Below are 21,037 nucleotides of genomic sequence, written 5' to 3'. Positions count from 1 at the left end.
TTCTCAATGGAGTATTTTTATAGATTTAGCTATTCCAATGGAAATATTAGACTAAAACATTTGCTAACTTTTCTAATTTATGTCAAAAAACATCAACATCGATAGAAATTTGTATCATACTGTATTGTTGATTATGACAAAACAATGACATAAAAATTTTGGTTATTTTGTCGATTTCACTGACACAATAAATGTGTTGATTGCAGTACTTTGTAAGCCAAGGAGAAGGACACAAGTGTAATATTGTTTGTACTGAGCCTCGGAGAATTTCAGCAACAAGTCTCAGCCATCGTGTCTCCCAGGAGATGGGCGAGGGTGCGCTTGGACGCCAGGATTCTTTGGTCGGTTATCAAATACGTTTTGAGTCCAAGTGTGGCCCTAATTCCCGTTTGGTGTATTGTACGACTGGGGTGCTACTACGAAGACTACAGACAGATCCCACATTGAAAGAGGTGTCTCACATTGTAGTTGATGAGGTAATTAAGTATTAAGATTCATACTGTGCTAAACTTTAAAAAGACTCACAGGAAAACTTCATGCACAATTATCATTAGTTAAGTAAACATGAAACAGATGAGAGCGATTTTTAAGATTTTCTGTCACATTATTGTTTGAAGGTGACTTTTTCAAAGTTTGGACAAGATTCATTTGTTTCACGGAAGTTCATAAGACTGCATATTTAATTTATTTTCTATGTTAGGTCCATGAGCGGAGTGTCCAGTCAGACTTCCTCCTCATCATCTTGCGTCGTCTTCTGTCAGTTCGGACAGATCTGAAAATAATCCTGATGAGCGCTACATTGGACAGTGATAAATTCTCTGCATACTTCCATCACTGTAGTGTCATCAACATACCAGGTCGGACCTTTCCTGTGGCGGTAGGATGTCATTGTGATAGAAATTTAACATCCATCAATTTTATGAGGTGGAACAAATATCAGTCCCCACGTCTGTCCAAGGATGGCATTTAATTCATGGTTTGGCTCTGCTTATCTAATTCTAGATTATTAAAAGGTGCTATATTCACTTGTTTGTCTTTTGTACAATCTTTAGGATAGGTGATGGTAGACACTGCTGGTGGACATAGTCCCCTAGGTTAGCCGTAACCTTCATGCCATGTTTTAATTCAATTCAATAGTATCACAGTTCAGAAATACACATGTACTTGACGCTGTTCTAAAATTATTTGATAAATAATAAAAATTCTGAAATTTATGTAATTATGGGGCTGCTGCATTTCTCCGTCTAGATTTTGTTTTTTCTTTTGATCACTCCGGATTTTCCTCATTCGACATTAAGGCCCTTAGTGTCATTGACGTGTCATGCAAGGACAAAACAACTGCATGATGCAGTTTAATTCATTGTTTGGTTCTAATGTATCTCACTCTTAAGTTATTAAAAGGTGCTATTCACATGTATGTCTTTTGTACATTTTCTGTCTTGATCTTCATCGCATTATTGCTGCCTCTGCTGTAGAGTTATAACTATTTTTATGCTTTTAGCTCCTCATTGCTGTTCCATGTGTACACTTACTGTTATAATGTACTGTCACGTCAGGTTTACCACGTGGAAGATGTGATAGAACGTACATTGTACGTACTGGATGATGACTCACCATATGCCCTGAGACCAGAACAGTTAGTCAAGGTTCGTATAAAACATCCAGGAATTATCCTTAGTCAGGCAGTTTTTATTTTACTATTAACTTCCTTATCTTAACTTTCCTTGTTTCCTGTAAAAAGTGATCGTTCAGAGTAAACTCATGTACATGAGTTCACTTAATGTTACCCACCATGATGGAAAATTTCCAAAATTTAATGAATTATTACATGAAAGCACCTTTCTATCTCTGATGTGTTTCCAGTATTTTTTCTGGGCAATAAGAATCATAATTGTATTAAAATGTGTAATTTATGTCAAAATATGCATCTTAAGTTCTAATTTCTGTCTTCATTAACTCAATCTGAGTTGTGTAACTTCTCACCGTTGTATGTACATTTACAATAATGCATTAAGTTTCATATACATACAATTCAAGTTCGTTTTTTTTTTTAATATCATTTCTCAACAATGCAGCATACCCAGTATATACAATTAAATATTGTTATCTCAAACTCATATAATCCATAGACCCTGCTTAATTCAAAGTATTTAATTTGTCACGGCGAAACTTTTCACCAAACATTTGATCTCACTTAAATCAAATACAAGAATAACTTGAAGTTTTCCAACCATTCAATCAACTTCGAAATAACGAAGTTTGACTGGACACGTAAATGCATTAACATTTTTATTGCCGGTACTAATAGTTCTTGTGTATTTACAACATGTACTGAAATTTACGTGAATTGTTTTGTTAAATGTTTTAGGAAGAACAAGCTAATTTAGCTGTTACCGGTAAAGGTGGGGAGCAGACACATGTGGACGTCTACTGGACAAAAGAGAATGTATCCAAAATTGATCGAGTAAGTTATCCGTTTTCTGCCATGTTTTGATTATATTGAGATGACAGTGATCAATCTGCAATTTATTTTCCTGGGTTATTCTCAACCTTATTGCTAAAACCGATGGGTCTCATAATGTAACATTGAAGTATTTCCAGAAATTCTACACAATCCATCTACAAGTACAGGTTTGGGGACACGTAGATTTACCACAGAAATGGATGGCAGATTTTTATTGAGAAAACTGAATTTGTTTTTCCATTTTCTAGTAAAGAATTTAAATTGAGAGGAAAGCAATATGTGGTAGGGACATAAGGCAGTGTTGTCCATTTACCCTAAATTAGGGTACAGAACTTGTACCCATGTTTTTTCGACGGGTAACTGTACACTCAGTTTCAAAACACCGATAAAGGCGCGGTAGGATGACAAAGTATAGACTCAGGTTTGTGAACTGTGATTTTACAGGAAATACAAACGATCTAAAGTCACAATCATGTTAATCTCCATGTTATACATTGCCTGGGGTCGTGATTGGCCAAGTGGTTAAAGCATCTGACCGTCTTCATCATTAGTCCTCCATCTCTGGGTCACAGGTTCACAACCTACATACGACAGTCGCTAGATACTGGCTGCACGTTGGCGGTTTTTCCCTGGAAACTCCGGCTTTCCTTCACCTGGCATGTCCTTAGATGACCTTGGCTGTTAATAGGATATAAAGTAACAATACATAATAATGTAACAATTAGACTCATTAAAGAAGTGGAAGGTATTTTGATTGTGCGTTATACAGTATGGTTTATTCATAAGAATAAACATAAGCACTAGTTCTTGGATGTTGAATATCCTTTATTTTATCTATATGTTTACCTCATTCTAAGGATCTCTATTGAATACCCTGTGGGATTCATCCAGGAACATAACCGCAAGACCTCAAGAGTGTTGGCTCTCCAATATATCGTTTTCTTATGTATACAGTAAAGTTAAGTGTTTCTCTTTTATGCATTCATTTCCAAATATTCTACTTCACTTTCAAATTTTCATCTCAAACTTTTACAAGCCCTTATTTTTGTGGTTTTACTTTCAGACTGACCTGTGTCCTAAGACGTACAGTTTACGAACCCGTAACACAGTGACCAGATCTAACACTGATCGTATTAACATGGAGCTTATTGTGGTCAGTGTCTGATGCAAACAGAGATTCTAATAGATGAGGAAAATTGCTTCTTGCTTTGGCAAAGCAGACAAAATACTATGTGATGTTGTGTGAAATGATTTAGAAGATAGGAACCATGTAAAAATTACCAAATGGTGCATGTATATTGTTTTCGAGGTGCTTATAATTTATCAAAACCATCTTCCGTGACACTACAGTTATCAGGAAGAATCAAATTTAAAATTCACAATCTGTAAACATCTTTTGTTCCAACTTGTTTGGATTTGAATTAGATCAAATTTTAATTTGAGGAAAGATTTTAAACTTTGATTGAACAATAGGGTTCTACTCAAATGTTAAAGTTCAATATTTTCATGGGAAACACAAATGTGAATTTTTTGTTTCATTACAGGAACTGTTGTGTTACTTGGAGAAAAGTCCTGAGTTTTCCCAGGTAGAAGGAGCAGTCCTCATTTTTATGCCTGGTTTGGCCGATATCCAGGAACTGTATGAGCTACTGATGGCCGACCGTAACTTTACAAAATCTCAGAGGTAGGTACAAAATGTGAAATGTAGGAAAAATATTTCTTAAATATTGGGTATAATCTTGAATGTTTGGTAAAATCTTAAATATTGGGTATAATCTAAGATGTCTGGTAAAATCTTAAATGTTGGGTAAAATCTCAAGAATTGGTTTAATTCTAAATAAGTGGGTACAATTTCAAAATTTTTGTTGGATAAACTCTGAAAGTTTGGATAAAATTTCTATGGTAGGTCCAAAATCTCTACAGTAAGTACAAAATCTCAAAAGTACAGATCCAATATGACTTCTTGTATATATCCCTGGTGCATTGATTTCGGACTCCTTAAAAATCATATGTTGTGTTCATACTAAAAGATTTATAGAAAAACTGAGCAGTGAATCAAGACACTTGAGTGAACTTGCAGTTGCCGAGAAGCACACATGGGCGTAAAATCATCATTTGAATGAGAATGACAATTTGAAGCAAAATGATGTCAGAATGAAACTACAGTATGAAAACTGAGGATAACAATTTTTATGTGTGCACCTTTTCTACTGAATTAGTTTCAAGTTTATATTGTTTGGTACTTTTTTCCCAAATCAGCCATATTTCTTGGTAAACTTTTTTTTTTATAACATACACTATTGAAATAAATTTATTTTTCATCTGTTGGTCCACAACTCACTATTTTATTCACAGAAATGAGTCGTCAAAAGTGATCATTTTTAAATTTTCATTTTTTGTATATAAAACATCCAAGGATGAATTGATGGGTTATTTCATCATATCTAGGAGGATGTTTGACATGTAAAAATGTATGTTAAGAAATATATGCAAATTTGCCAATGAAATGTTCATGTGTACTCTCAATATTTTATGGTGAATGGATTAGCATGTTACATGTTGGTTTTCTTTTTTACCAGGTACCAAGTGATTGCCTTACATTCCATCCTGTCATCCTCAGACCAGAATGAGGCTTTCAGAGTCCCACCTCCAGGAATTAGGAAGGTTGTCATAGCAACCAACATAGCAGAAACTGGTATCACCATACCAGATGTTGTCTTCGTTATTGACACGGGGAAAGTGAAGGAAAATCGGTAAGATTCTATATTTGTGCTGTGTATTCATTTTTGCTTTATAGAGTGCTGGCAGGAATTAGTGCCCCAGCATACAAGATAGTTTTCTTTTTTGGAATTTTTTATTGAATTCAATTTAAAATAACAATAAACAATTTTACAAGTTCATTTTCCTACCCTGTAATCTGACAAAGCTGAATTATATACTTTTTGAGAAACTTTATTCCACATATTCAGCCTTTATGTATTGAATTGTCTTGTTATGGCATTCATTGTCTATATAAAAGACACTGGTTATTTTCAAGGGGTTTTAATTTTCTCTCTTTTCGAGGATGAAATAAACTGAGATGAGTCAACATTGTGACGTTTAAAAAATAACTGAAAAAGAAAACAGTAGTCTATTTCGCAAAAAGTTCAATTTTTTATTGAATTCAAAAAAATTTAAATCAATGGGAAAAAAATTTAGTTTATTTAAACAGAATTAATTTACATATCAGATAAAAACATACAGTTGAACTTGGTTATCTGAAACTTAAGGGACCATAGGGAAACTTTGAGATTACCAAGTATTCAATTGCAGTGAGTTTTAATGTTTTATGTAAAATTAGGCAGGAATCGCCAAAATGTTTGCAATTGAACAGGGTCTTGGAGTTTTATGAGTTGGAGAAAGCAAGGTTTGACTGCAGCACTTGATAAGACATTGCTGAATACAACACAGAGTTTTGTAGGATGCCCAATCATACAAGTTTTCAAATAAATATTCCAATAATTCCTTAAATACATATGAAAGTATCTTACATTATTTGTACTGGCATTTTTCATTACAATACAAATTTACTTTTGCTCAGTAAAACAACCATGTTGTTTTTATAATGTCAACTTTACCATAATGTTATATGCCTTTTTTGGTAGCTTTGTAATTATTTTAAGTTAACAATTTGTCTGACTGATAAATATTTGCTTGCTGCAGGTATGCATCAGGTATTTTAAAAATGAAAATGAGAAACATTATATATATAGAATTTATTAGATAACAGAATGTTTGACTTGAAAATTGGTCATATCCCTGCTGTGATGTTTTAGTGGAGTTGATAGTGATACAGGGTAATCATGTGAGTGAAAGTAGATATTACACTTCCTTTTCACCATGACAGCTGGGGTTTGTCTCACCAACATAATGAGAAATTACTAGGTCATCCTCCAAAGCCTGTCGTTTTCCACATGTATTCTCTTACCCTGGACAGATAAATCTTCTCTTTTTCCTTGTGTGAGATTTCCTTATCTTACCCTTGGATTGAGAAAAGCCTCACAATACTATTTTTACATTTGGAAAACTTTCCAAAAAGTGATGTCACTGGTGTGACCCGGAAGTGGAACTACTTTTATAAGGTCACACACATACACTAGTTAGTCTGCTTCTGAAATCACAGGTTATCTTCAAAACTGAAAATTCTGTGTTAACATTAAGATTGAAACTCATTTTAATCCTCAATTCATTGTTTAAGATATATAGATATCAAGGGAATAATTTTATTGAACATTATTGTGACATGTACACTATTTTTGTGTAAGATTAAATCACAATGCATGAAACATCTGAGGTTCTGGACTCATCATTATTCATACGCCATCCACACGTTTTTGTTTACACACAATACATTTGTCTTACACTCAGACATAGAAAACAGGGTAAGAAACATTTCATACACTCAGTAAGCCTCATGTTTGACAACTCAATAATCTTACCCCTCGGGTTGAGATTCCCCTATTCACACTAAAGGGGTTGAAAAATTTAATTAATTCCACATTTCTCTCTTAGATCCTCTCCTTCAGGCCCCTGAGGGCTGATAAGCATGATTACGTTATCTAACGACAATGTATGTAAAATATGTACCATTGAAAGGTATGTGTTGATGAATATTAATTGACATTTTGATGATTATAGGTACATGGAGTCTAGTCAGATGAGTGCTCTGAGGGAGGTATACATCAGTAAGGCTAATGCTAAACAGAGACAGGGAAGAGCTGGTCGAGTCAGAGAAGGCTTCTGTTTTAGGATGTATACCAAAGAAAGGTAAGGAACTGGTTTCCCATAACTAATTGTAGATAAGTTTTCAAAGATGAAACAGCATTTGTAAGGTCTTTATAGGAGAAGACATGGACATGGACACAACTGTGAAAGGATTTATCTCCCTTTATCAATGCTCTGTATTTACCATTGTTATGGTAAGAAAAAGTTATCTCACTTTATTGGTTGTTTTTGTTTCTCAGACTTACAGAAGGTTATCTCCCTTCATTTCTTTGTTCTTGTTTCTGACTAATACAGACGGTTATCTCCCTTTAGTTCATTGGCTTCCCTTGTTTCCCACAAATACAGAAGGTTATTTCCCTTCATTTCTTTGTTCTTGTTTCTGACTAATACAGACGGTTATCTCCCCTTAGTTCATTGGCTCCCCTTGTTTCCCACAATTACAGAAGGTTATCTCCATTCATTTCTTTGTTCTTGTTTCTGACTAATACAGACGGTTATCTCCCTTTAGTTCATTGGCTCTCCTTGTTTCCCACAAATACAGAAGGTTATTTCCCTTCATTTCTTTGTTCTCCTTGTTTCTGACTATTACAGAAGGTTATCTCCCTTCAGTTCATTTGTTCTCTTTGTTTTTCACACTTATAGAAAGTTATCTCCCTTTAGGTCATTGGTTCATTTATCACAGTAAGAAAATCACAAGCAGTTGAAAGATCTCTCACTGTATTAAAAGTAAGAGAACAACACTGTTCCTTAAAGTAAGGTAAGGGCTATTCATGTGGAATTAAAGGGCAAAAGTAGCTTTCTTCATTGAAAGTATTGTCCAATCTGTGTCAGTTGATGAAAGTAAAAGAATGACTGCCCATAGCTGATCATGGGTTGATAGGTGTGGCATATTTGACTTCCATAGGATGTTATCTGGTCCTCTATATTTCCTGTTTACACATTTTTTAACTTGACTCCTGTATTCCACTAGGAATCCACCCTAGGAAGACTGTCGATATTACTGAATCTACCAGAACAGACCTTGGATCTCGTTTTCTTTGTATTGTTTCTCAAAAGTGGTTACACAGTTGTCTACTTCAATGAAAAGAACATTTTGGCTGCCATTTTATCCAGTTAACATATGATGTTTGTTTGGATGGCTGTCAATACAGAAATACTTATAATATATTCTTTTTCAATTTAAATCTGATTATTTGATAAACTTTTACAAAATAATGTTTTAATTTTCCATAGATACCAGGACATGGCCCCGTATACTGTACCTGAGATACAGAGAGTTCCTCTGGAGGAACTCTGTTTACACATCATGGTAAGTGTAGTGAGGATCTTGGGTTAGCTCTTGCCTATGGCGGCTATGTTAAAGTACCAGTTCTGTGTTTATATTGGAGTTAAGGCTGTATGCTACCTGACTAATTATAACTCTGAATCATAAGAGTTAAATCTTACATGGCACTTATCACTTTATACCTATATATAAATTACCTTACATATTTTACCTGTGTTTATTTAGAAGTATAGGTTAAATGACACATCACTCATTACATCAATCAATGTAATTTCTCTCCCTAACAGATATTTTGATTGCTAAAACAGTTCAAAATGATGTCCAGAATTATCATCATGATGAATTTTTAATATCAATGTCAGCCTTGGTAAGGTGTGTGATGATAATGGTTAGTTGATATATAGCTTATTTTAGCAACTCTTCAAACAAAAAGAGATCCAATTTGCAGTAATCTAGCATAAACCATTAACTGTGAATGTTACAGAAATGTGATCTAGGAGAACCGGAGCACTTTTTGTCTGAAGCCCTGGACCCTCCCAGACCTAATGTGATTGCCAGGGCCATGGGGATGCTGCACGAAGTAGGGGCGTGTCAGGAGGGATCAATACTGACCCCTTTAGGTCACCATCTAGCTGCACTTCCTGTCCACGTACGCATTGGCAAAGTTCTTCTGATTGGTGCAATATTTGGATACCTTGAACCTGTGGTGAGTATGATAAACTTATTTCTTCACATGCGAAGTAAATATTAGCATCATCCTTTAAACCAAACCACAGATTCATGCTTTTGACCATATAGGAAATCTCTCAAAAGCTGCTTGTGTGTAGTTGATTAAAAATATTGATAACTAATAACTGATGATACTAATTTCCTGTTCCAGGCAGTGATTGCAGCTGCTATGACAACCAAATCTCCATTTGTAGCTCCTATACAGAAACTTGACCTTGCCCAAGCTGCTAAAGTATCCATGGCAACTGCTGCTTCAGATCACCTGACAGTCTACAAGGCTTATCTTGGGTAATTTGTAATTACTATTTATTTGTCTGTTTTGTCCGTCATCTGTCAGCATCCAATTGGTGAAAAGATTAGTTTTTATGTTGATGTTATCTGTGATGATCACATTTAGTTACTAAATTTTTTTATGTATTAAATTAAAAAATTATGATTTATTTTTTGGTATGCAAAGGCAGCAGTTTCATACATTTTTCACAGAGAATATAAGGATTATTTTTTACAGTATACTTCCATGCATTGAATGGAATTTTAATATAAACCTTGAAAATAAATTCAAAAAAGAAAAAAAATAGTTTTAAAAAACATGATTAGTTTCCAATTGAATGTATATGACAGAATAAAATATAGATGACAAAGTATCTCAAAAATTGAGAGTTATGCCCCTTCGCTACAGAGACGAGTTAGGTCTTTTCCTTATCTACATATATATATATTTAATAAGATGTGGATTTCCTAATAAACAGTGATATTGGTTTGATATACAGGTGGCAACAGACCAAAAGAGAAAGTGGTCATGTAGAACAACAGTACTGTCAAAAGTACTTTCTTAGAAGGAACACACTGCTGGAGATAGAGGTAAGCATTGATTGATTTAGTAATAACTTGATTGTGTTTTTACATTTTTTCTGGTGGCTATCATAACTATCTTTTTTGGTGTCTCTGTGTTTTGTGGAATATATATAAATTTATTGTATTTTTACATTTTTAGCCCACCATCTATTCAAATAGATGGTGGGTTATTCAAATCGCCTTGCGTCCGTGGTCCGTGGTCCGTCCGTCCGGCTGGGCGTCCGTCCGTCCGTAAACAATTCTTGTTACCGCTATTTCTGGAAAAGTACTGAATTTCATATGCAGGTTCCCCTTAGTCCCTAGTTGTGCATTGTACCTTTTTTGAACTTATTCGCATTCAAGATGGCCGACAGGTGGCCATCTTGGATTTTGGAAGTAAAAGTTTGTTACCGCTATTTCTGGAAAAGTACTGGATGGATATTTCTCAAATTTCATATGCAGGTTCCCCTTGGTCCCTAGTTGTGCATTGTACCTTTTTTGGACTGATTCGAATTCAAGATGGCCGACAGGTGGCCATCTTGGATTTTGGAAGTAAAAGTTTGTTACCGCTATTTCTTAGAAAGTACTAAATGGATCTTCCTCAAATTTCATATGCAGTTTCCCCTTGGTCCCTAGTTGTGCATTGTACCTTTTTTGGACTGATTCGAATTCAAGATGGCCGACAGGCAACCATCTTGGATTTTGGAAGTAAAAGTTTGTTACTGCTATTTCTTGGAAAGTACTGGATGGATCTTTCCCAAATTTCATATGCAGGTTCCCCTTGGTCCCTAGTTGTGCATTGTACCTTTTTTTGACTGATTCGAATTCAAGATGGCCGACAGGTGGCCATCTTGGATTTTGGATGTAAAAGTTTGTTACTGCTATTTCTTGGAAAGTACTGGATGGATCTTTCTCAAATTTCATATGCAGGTTCCCCTTGGTCCCTAGTTGTGCATTGTACCTTTTTGTGACTGATTCGAATTCAAGATGGCCGACAGGTGGCCATCTTGGATTTTGGATGTAAAAGTTTGTTACTGCTATTTCTTGGAAAGTACTGGATGGATATTTCTCAAATTTCATATGCAGGTTCCCCTTGGTCCCTAGTTGTGCATTGTACCTTTTTTTGACTGATTCGAATTCCAGATGGCCGACAGGTGGCCATCTTGGATTTTGGATGTAAAAGTTTGTTACTGCTATTTCTTGGAAAGTACTGGATGGATCTTTCTCAAATTTCATATGCAGGTTCCCCTTGGTCCCTAGTTGTGCATTGTACCTTTTCTGGACTGATTCGAATTCAAGATGGCAGACAGGTGGCCATCTTGGATTTTGAATGTAAAAGTTTGTTACTGCTATTTCTTGGAAAGTACTGGATGGATCTTTCTCAAATTTCATATGCAGGTTCCCTTTGGTTCCAAGTTGTGCATTATACCTTTTTGGACTGATCCGAAATCAAGATGGCTGACAGGCAGCCATCTTGGATTTTGAGAGTAAAATCTTGTTACTGCTATATCTGAGGAAGTCCAGGATGGATCCTTCTGATATTTCATTGATATTGGTTTCCCTTGGTCCCTAGTTGTGCATTGTACCTGTTTTGGACTGATTTGAAATCAAGGTGGCCCACAGGCAGCCATCTTGGATGTCGACAGTAATACAGCACAAGCATATTGTCCATTATCCACCTGTAACTGACTGCTATCTAATAATACTTTGGGATCTTTTTCAAATGATATTTGCTAATAGGTGCTTAATGAAAATATCTTGTGCCATCATTGAGTAAATTCAATGAAGACCAGTTCATGAACATTTACAACACCTGTAACAAACAAAAAAAAATCTTCAAGAACTGAAAACAGATCCTCAAATGGTGGGCGCCAAGATCCCTCTGGGATCTCTTGTTTTTTCTGGTGGTTTACTATGTTTTTTGGTGTCTCTGTGTTTTGTGGTAAATGTACCATGTTTATTGTCACTGTGATGTTTCTGAAAATCTAGTTTCTTACTGTTGTCATGGCATATTGCAGCAGCCTAATATGTATTAAATTATAAAATGTTTTTACTTTTCAACTTCCAGAATTTATCAAATGATTTGATTCGACTTGTAAAGTCTATCGGCTTTGGGGATTCCAGACATTCACAAAAGCAAATGACAACAGTCGCACCTGGATCTGTACTTGAAATAAGTAAATCTACTGTTGGAACAAGTACAGATATTGACTTAAAAACTGTTGCCATGTTGAAGGCAGTCATTGCTGCTGGTCTGTATCCAAATGTTGCCAAGATAACATACAGTGCTCCAGTCGATGCAGCTGCTCATCCTCGCAGGAACCATGTATGTGTGGGTGAGACCGCCCAGGGTCCAGCTGGTGTACATCCCTCCTCTGTCAACCGGACCCTAGCATCCAATGGATGGATAGCATATCAAGAGAAGGTTAGTATATAGAAATAGAAGTGGATTTTATTAGCAACACACAGTCATTCATCTGATGGTTTTTTCAAATTATTAAGTATAGGTTTTTGATCACCAACTGTGCTTTTGGACAGGGCCAAGGGTAAATGGTATTTCAGGTCTTAAAAAAAGTCAAAATTTTACTCTTCATGAAAGAAAATCTTTAAGGAAGATTAGATAAAACAAGAAATCTGAACTGATAATATTATACTGTTGGTCATTAACACTTGTTACAGAACTCCAGATATATTAAAATGTACCCAACAGTAAAATGTCTGCCATAACTTATTTTTTGACTGAAAAGATAAAAGTTGTACAGAAAAGAGTGAATTCCAAGTTTTAAGTAAGTTTCTATGTTTGTCATTATTATTTTGGAGTTGTCAATTATTTCAGTGATCTCATGACATCATTGATTATTGATAAATATACACATGGATTAACTTTGTCAATGATGATTAATTTTTTTTTAAATGAAGGGTATAAATGTAAAAAAAATTCACATTTTAAATTATATTTAAATTCATGTGGAAGTTTACACAGATATGGTCACCCATGAGAGAAAATTCACTTAAATAAAAATATTTAATCACTGGTTGAATTGAATAAAATTAGAAAACATGTCAAAATGGGATGGAGATATCTTCAGCATGATACTTATCTTTGTTTACTATACAAATATTTGTACATGTAGGCAATGTTAAAACAAACACTTTGTGTTGTTGAGTTTTCTTTTTAATTTAATTATCTATAATTATTTGTACAGAATTACTGCATTTCATGGAAACTACCCGATTCAATATACATAAATTGAGATGTCTTCAGTACATATACATGTATATGAATAATAAAATTATCAGTTTATTAGAAAAGCTATGCCAGGTTCTGTACATTATTGATATTAAAATATATGTGTTCTTATTGTTATAATTTTAGGTGACAACATCAAAGGTGTACCTAAGGGAGGTTACTCTTGTCTCTCCGTATTCCTTGTTGTTGTTTGGTGGTGATATACATGTTCAGCATACAGACCAATTAGTCACTATAGATGACAGAATTTCCTTTACGGTAAATATACCACAATTTTTATGTATTCTTTCTTATACAACAGAAAAAATATCTGAAGTCCTGATACAGGGAAATCAGTATTGATGTTGATTCTTCTGTAGAATGGATTCCTTGGGAAAAGCAGAGTCCAGTTCAGAAACTAAAAATGTAGACGAAAAAGAAAACTTGACAAAGTTCTCAGAAAACTGTATTTTATCAACACCATTAACACCTGTCAAGAGAATGTTGTCCAGTTATTTTTCTTTCTTAGTTCCCTTTACAGCAAGCATACAACTGTCAGTGTTACAACATAATTACTGTTTTATATTTGTTACGCTGTGATAGGCTTCCCTATTCCCAATGTGTCCACATCGTGGTTCATACCTCACTGAATAGTATGTGGGAGGCCAGCCACATGGTTTTTAAAACATCTTAAATAAAATGTCCTACCTGAGGACATAGCTATGGCTGCCTTGGAAAATCTGTGGTCACAGCTTCCTTAGAAACACAAGCTGTCCTGGAAAATGAGTGATGCTAGTAAAAATTCTTTTATGACATAATGAAGCAAAATTGACTGAATAAATTAAAGGTTTCTTGCCTAGGGGTCAAGGTCACAAATGCAAAGATGTGGACCAAATTTCTCAAAATATATCTCAAAAATACTTTATTGTTAATGCATACATTTAACACACACATATAACATTACAAATAAATGCAATAACAATTGGGATCAATTTTGAAATGAAGTGAGTAGCTAGACTACTCAAATTAATTAGGTCAAAGATTAAGGTCAACTTTTGAATGAAGCAAAATTTTCCAGAGTTGAATGAGGAAATTCTTGATTAGAGATCAAGGTTAGTGGGGTTTTTACTGGTAAATACGTACTATATGACAGTATGAACCAGAATATTAAATATGAAACTAGTAAGTCATTCAGATCTCATCGTAAACATTCTTTTTCTCAACTTGTAAATTATTTTTTGTTTCAATATTATTCAAAAGAATCAAAGATTATCTTCGTTTAATGAAAAGTCACCATGGAACAGGAGGATAAAAAAGGAAATAAGAATCACAAAGATGAGACTATTTCCTTACACAACCTACAATTAATTATTACTTTATTCAGTCATTGTTAAATGCCATTAAACATATTTCAAAGTTTTTATTCGACACATATAAGTATTTTTATCAAAATTTCATCAGTTTAGTTTGCGATGCCCTTTCTGACGTTTCAGTGCTCTAGTTTGCCTGGGATTGCTTTCAGACCGAGATGTTAATGGCTCCCTATGAAGCTGATAAGTAAAATCTAACACAGCCTTTCACTGATATCCTGTAAAATAATCCCAACCAAGGCTTTAGCCGAGGTTAGGATGTTACAGGATCTTCGCCCAGGACTAACATACCCCGATCTTACTCGGTTACAGGTTATAGATTTTTTTCTTGCACTTACTACTCTGAAAATTATTCAATATTTCATCAGAGTTTTGCATATCCCATGGGAGCCTCAGACTACCAACACAGCCTCTTCACTATTAAATTTAGATAGTGCCACATAAACAATGTAGGCCGCAAATAAAAATACTGTGCTACCTTTCAAGAGTTAGGGGCCACGCTATTTCATTATAAATATGATTAATTAAACAGAATATCGTTGAAATTTTAACAGTGATATAGTCTATGTTTATGTTGAAATGCAAGGATGTATGTGCTAACTACGCCTACATGATAGAAAAAAATCTTAGGATAGGTTATTATGTGGGACATCCCTGTCTGAGGTGCGAGAAAAGACTGATATTGTTGTATATTATACATACTGAAATGATTGTATAAAATATTTCAAGGATGTGGTTGTCCTTTGTTGAAATAAAGCCTTACCATTTTCTTACATTGTTCCTGATTGTCACAAGAGTATTAAGAATTAATTTCTGGAATTTTATTTACATTCAAGTTCATTAGATGGTGTACATTGCATGATTTGTAATGTATTGATAAGCTTTGATTAAATCAAGAAGAATTATGATAAAACTTCATCCTGATAGTAAATTAATTGTAAATCATTTATCCGTTTGAACTTACAAGGACTGATTGATAAGTTGTTAGCCTTGTATTGAAGGAGTTAAGCAGGGATATTCTTTTTTAACTCAACTATTCCCTAACTCTTTAAGGCTGTGTACCAGGAGGCCGGTGTCATTCGGTCAGTGGCAAGGCAAGTGAGGTGACTTTTGCAAAATGGACAAAATTGCTGAAAGAGCAGTGGTTAAATATTTGCATAAGAAAGGTCTAATACCTAAGGATATCCATCCTGATATGGTAGCAACACTAGGGAATGATGCCCCTTCATATGCTTCAGTGAACAAATGGGTGACGGAATTTAAACATGTCATGCAGAGCCTTGGGGATGACACCCTTCCTGGAAGGCCAGTCATTTTGGCAACCCCCGCAATGGTCAGTAAATGCCATGATATTGTTTTGACTGACAGTCAGTACAATAGGGATTTCATGGGAAAGCGTACACCCCTTCTTACAGAAGATCTTGCAACGAGAAAGCTCTCGGCCCATTGGGTACCAAGATTTCTGACAGTTGATCTTAAACACAACAGAGAGGTCTGGTAGCGTGCTAATATGAACGTTTTACATGCAGATCCTGCTAAGGTTCTGCAGGGGTTAGTGGCTGTGGATGAATCGTGGGTCCATCATTTCACCTAGAGGCCAAACAATAGCCTTAACAATGGAAGCACCCTGTTTCACCCTACCAAAGAAGGCAAAGACTATTCCATCAGCTGGAAAGGTTATGGCCTCGGATTTCTGAGATGCTGTTGGTATTCTGAATTAGATTATCTGCAGAAGGAACAAACAGTCTGTGGCAAATACAGTCGAACCCACTTAATTTGAACTCAGTTATATTGAAAAACTGGTTAATTTGAAATGAAAAACAAATAACCGTCAAAATGTCTTCTTTTACTTAGTATGTTCACCTTGTTTATTTTAAAATCGGTTAATTTGAAATCTCGCATTATTTGAAAGATAAATACTGGCCCTATGTAGTACTTATGAACTGTTTTCACATCGTTTAAATTGAAGGCCACCCCGGGGTCCGTGAGCATTTTCGTCACGCTTTGGTGCGTCTGTGTCTCTAGTTCAATGTCCAGGTAAAAATATGATACAAAAGAAATGAACTATGAGTATTAATCAATGAACTGTGTCTGTTATTTAAACAAATGTTTTGGTTAGTTTAACTTTGTATAGAGAAGAGAGCGATAGTTGTTTTACAATGGCTTCCTCAAGCAACAAGTGTAAACAACTGACAATTGATGAAAAACATAAACTTATTCAAGCAGTAGATAAACTACAAAGCTGTTTCTGATGAAGTATTTATCAAATTGTAGAAAGAATGTATATATACGTATGCTTTGTTTCATCATAAACGAGTGATAGGCCAAGGTGCTAGAAAAGGCTTATACCTGTGAATTTGAAACCTGGTTAATTTTCAGTAATATTCCATTCCCCAAAGATTTCAATATGGTAAGGTTTGACTGTATTATGCATCAGTTCTTAGGCGTTAAAGAGAAAATGTTAAACTCAAGTACTATGGAAAACTCAGTAAAGGTGTGTTGCTCTACCTGGACAATGCCTCTGTTCACAAGTCTGTCATTGCCATGGCTGCCATTAATGATTGTGGCATTAAATTGAATGAGCATCCGCCTTATTCGCCTGATCTCGCTCCATTAGACTCTCATCGATACCCAGAACTGAAAAAGCCATTTCCGATACCCTCTTTTGGTCAAACAATGCCATCATACATGACAATATACATACCGAGTGCAGTGGACGACTTTCTGAACAGTCAAAAAAAGGATTCCATTGAATGTGGGATTGAGGCCCTTAAACATGGCTGGCTGAATTGTAAAGATACTGAAAGGGATCAGGTTGGAAAATAATGCAATATGTCTGCCAAGCCCTTAATTATGAGGCTCACAGCTTATCAATCAAACCCCGTCGTAACAATTTCTATGCGACTTTTGTAAGGAAAGCCACATGGTTAATGTCTAACGGTTATGATATAAAAAAACATGTATATCTACAACCTTGATGTCTGTTTTGTGAAAACTTAGATAAAATGTATCACCCTAGATTCAGTTGATTTCATCAGGTCATTCAGATATTAAATTCATTCAAGTCAGTCTAAAAGTGGATTATGTTGAAATCAAATTTTGGAATTTTCAGTTATTGTGAAAATTATGAAATACAATTGATTATGCTTCATATTTGTTTGATGACGTTTAAAAAAGGGTTATGACAAATTTATTTGATCAATGAAGGTTGGCAACGTTTACACAAGTGAGGAAAAACGTCTTGAATGATATTTTAAGAACAGTTTTTTTTCTCATTCAGGCATTTGCTAAGACTGGAGTTATATTCCGTGAATTGAGGAAGTTACTGGATAAACTTTTGGAGAGAAAATTAGCGAATCCATCACTGGACCTGCTAGGTAAGTTTGATATACAGGCAGATCATAAAAGCCTACATAATGTGCGCAGCAAAAAATTAATTCTCTCAATATCGATATCCGGTAGCCAAGAAATGGATCTCAGAATGTTCAGCTAACATATCAGACCATCGATATAAAATCAATATCGATCTCCGGTAGCCAAGAAATGGATCTCAGAATGTTCAGCTAACACATCAGACCATCGATATAAAATCAATATCGATCTCCGGTAGATAAGAAATGGATCTCAGAATGTTCAGCTAACATATCAGACCATCGATATAAAATCAATATCGATCTCCGGTAGCCAAGAAATGGATCTCAGAATGTTCAGCTAACACACCAGACCATCGATATAAAATCAATATCGATCTCCGGTAGCCAAGAAATGGATCTCAGAATGTTCAGCTAACACATCAGACCATCGATATAGAGTCAATATCGATCTCCGGTAGCCAAGAAATGGATCTCAGAATGTTCAGCTTACACATCAGACCATCGATGTAAAGTCAATATCTTGAAAGTATTCTCTTCAAAATTAGTTTTCATCTCATTGGCTGACTTTTGATAACCTTTGATTTAATTACAGCCTGAAGTATGTATCAAAGCTTGTATGGGATACTTCTACAGATATGAAAATCTTTTTATAAACACAAACAAATCTAAAAATAGATGTTCCTAAAATAGTACAGTAATATTTTGAAATTGCAAAGTGACCATTCCTACAAACTTGGAATTTGGGCCATTGTCTTAGACTTTATGTTTGTTTCATCAAAGTAATTTAGAAAGTAAAGACATTAACTTATATATAATGTAATTTTTTTGTATCATATGATTTGAAAAGAACTCATCATGCCATATGGTCAAACCTCGTTATCTCGAACTTATATACATCAAAAACCATGTTTAATTCGAAGCCTTCCGTCACCCCATGCCTAACTTTACAAAAACTTCATACTCACTTGGTTATCAAAGTTTTCCCATGGTCCTGCTGAATTCAAGGATCAAGTGTATTTGAAATGACGTATAATGAAATCTTACCTTTTAGAATTTTAAACAATATCAAATAATATTAATAAAACATTTTAACCAATAAATTTAAAATTCATTAACTTGCCAAAGAAGTGTGCTGAAAAAGTCAGAAAAAACGCTATCAGTTGTGAGATATTTGTGTAGTCAACATAATCACTATGATGTTTGTCAAGGAAAGAAGCATGCAGTGTTATATTTGTGGGGGAGAAATGTTTACATAAGGGCCTTGTTACAGTGAAATCCGTTACTCAGTTTGAACGTTTGACAGATAAAGTATGCAAAATATTGATACAATAATTTTTGTTTACCTACTCTAAAATTCATATCAAATGGACCTAAATTTATCTGGTCGTTAGACTTCGTCGCATTCTTTCAGCAAGTTAAAAATCCCGGAAGAATGATGTAATTGATATTGTAATGGAACGCTCGCACTTTGTATCAGTGTTACCGGTTTACCACTCAGTATATATTAATATGTTATCACACCCTATTAGTCGTGTTTACCAGGCAGTGAAACAGGACACCTGTTCTGTAGATCCTACAGGTTACATTTCATTATACAATGATGTTTACAGTTGTATAATCACATTTTAATATGAGTGTTGAAAACTTCTTGTGTTTACACAGAAGAGATTTATGTAGCACATATGTCTCGTGTATTATTAATTTCTCTAGTATTAGTGATGGAGAAAACCCATTGACAGAGCCATCCATATATAATTATGTTTAGCATTTAATTAAACTTGATCTAATAGAATTTTAGAATTAGAAAATGTTTAGTAATAGAATAAGAAAAAATAATGGACCTAGACTGAAAAGCAATTTGAAATTACCTTTATAATACTGTGTTAACATCACTGATACAAGTTATAAATAACCTGAGCTACAACTCAGATGAGTTATCAATGACTAACTACCACTGACATGAGTTAACGATATATTTAGATACCACAAACACATTTACCAATTATATAGGCTATTACGTGTGTGAGTCACCAATGACATGAGCTACCAGTGGCCGGAGATACCTATGACATGAGCTACCACTGACGGGAGATACCTATGACATGAGCTACCACTGACGGGAGATACATATGACAGGAGCTACTACTGACAGGAGATACCAATGATATGAGCTACCAGTGGCAGGATATACGTATGACATGAGCTACAACTGACGGGAGATACATATGACATGAGCTACCACTGACGGGAGATATGTATGACATGAGTTACCACTGACGGGAGATACATATGACATGAGCTACCACTGACGGGAGGTACCTATGACATGAGCTACCACTGACGGGAGGTACATATGACATAAGCTACCACTGACGTGAGAAACATATGACATTAGCTACCACTGACGGGAGATACATATGACATTAGCTACTACTGACGGGAGATACATATGACATGAGCTACCACTGACGGGAGGTACCTATGACATGAGCTACAACTGACGGGAGATACCTATGACATGAGTTACCACTGACGGGAGATAATACGACATGAGCTACCACAGAAAGGATTGTGTTGATTAATTTAAAATTTGATCTTTTTAGTTAGAAATGTCTTCTTGTAAAACTCAGATTAAACAAACAATCCTTTACTTTCAGGTGACAAACTGATCATCGTGATATGCGAATTGCTCTGGTCAGAGAGGACAAGTAGATGACGGGGAAGGATACGTCTTTAATAAAACATATAATAAACAAAGATATGGCGTTGATTATTATTGTAGATAAGTTTAAAAATCGCTTGAAAACGGAAGTAAATATTGAATTTGTATTACAGAATGACAGCACTGGAATGAGGTTAATTATCGCGAATACATAGTTATCGATTTTTTCAATCTCGGCTGGATGTTTTTCATGTTTCTATGACTTCAACATCATGGAAATAGCCAAGGCAATATGGGGGCGGATGTCAAGAGAGACACCATATGTG

The 21,037-nt window shown here is 35.0% G+C and overlaps 1 protein-coding gene across 2 annotated transcripts in view; it reads left to right on the top strand.

The window, feature by feature from the left end:
* The window catches only part of LOC132552549 (ATP-dependent RNA helicase DHX29-like), a 36,868-nt gene extending 16,062 nt beyond the window's left edge, over positions 1 to 20,806 (top strand). For both annotated transcript variants that reach the window (XM_060216726.1, XM_060216725.1), the window contains exons 14-29: positions 207 to 476; positions 701 to 877; positions 1,557 to 1,646; positions 2,369 to 2,464; positions 3,528 to 3,617; positions 4,009 to 4,148; positions 5,044 to 5,217; positions 7,142 to 7,270; positions 8,462 to 8,537; positions 8,998 to 9,219; positions 9,394 to 9,530; positions 10,013 to 10,103; positions 12,145 to 12,501; positions 13,453 to 13,584; positions 17,956 to 18,052; positions 20,707 to 20,806. In XM_060216726.1, coding sequence (XP_060072709.1) covers positions 207 to 476; positions 701 to 877; positions 1,557 to 1,646; positions 2,369 to 2,464; positions 3,528 to 3,617; positions 4,009 to 4,148; positions 5,044 to 5,217; positions 7,142 to 7,270; positions 8,462 to 8,537; positions 8,998 to 9,219; positions 9,394 to 9,530; positions 10,013 to 10,103; positions 12,145 to 12,501; positions 13,453 to 13,584; positions 17,956 to 18,052; positions 20,707 to 20,765 — 2,337 coding nt within the window. In that variant the 3' untranslated portion in view covers positions 20,766 to 20,806. The remainder of the gene's footprint in view (positions 1 to 206; positions 477 to 700; positions 878 to 1,556; positions 1,647 to 2,368; positions 2,465 to 3,527; positions 3,618 to 4,008; positions 4,149 to 5,043; positions 5,218 to 7,141; positions 7,271 to 8,461; positions 8,538 to 8,997; positions 9,220 to 9,393; positions 9,531 to 10,012; positions 10,104 to 12,144; positions 12,502 to 13,452; positions 13,585 to 17,955; positions 18,053 to 20,706) is intronic.
* The last annotated feature ends 231 nt before the right edge of the window (positions 20,807 to 21,037 follow it).

Source organism: Ylistrum balloti, unplaced genomic scaffold (genome assembly GCF_031769215.1).
Source record: "Ylistrum balloti isolate Yb309-2 unplaced genomic scaffold, AGI_CSIRO_Ybal_v1 Utg370256, whole genome shotgun sequence".
NCBI lineage: Eukaryota > Metazoa > Mollusca > Bivalvia > Pectinida > Pectinidae > Ylistrum > Ylistrum balloti.
The sequence above is the reverse complement of the archived record's forward strand: the minus strand, read 5'-3'. Positions and strand labels throughout refer to the sequence as shown.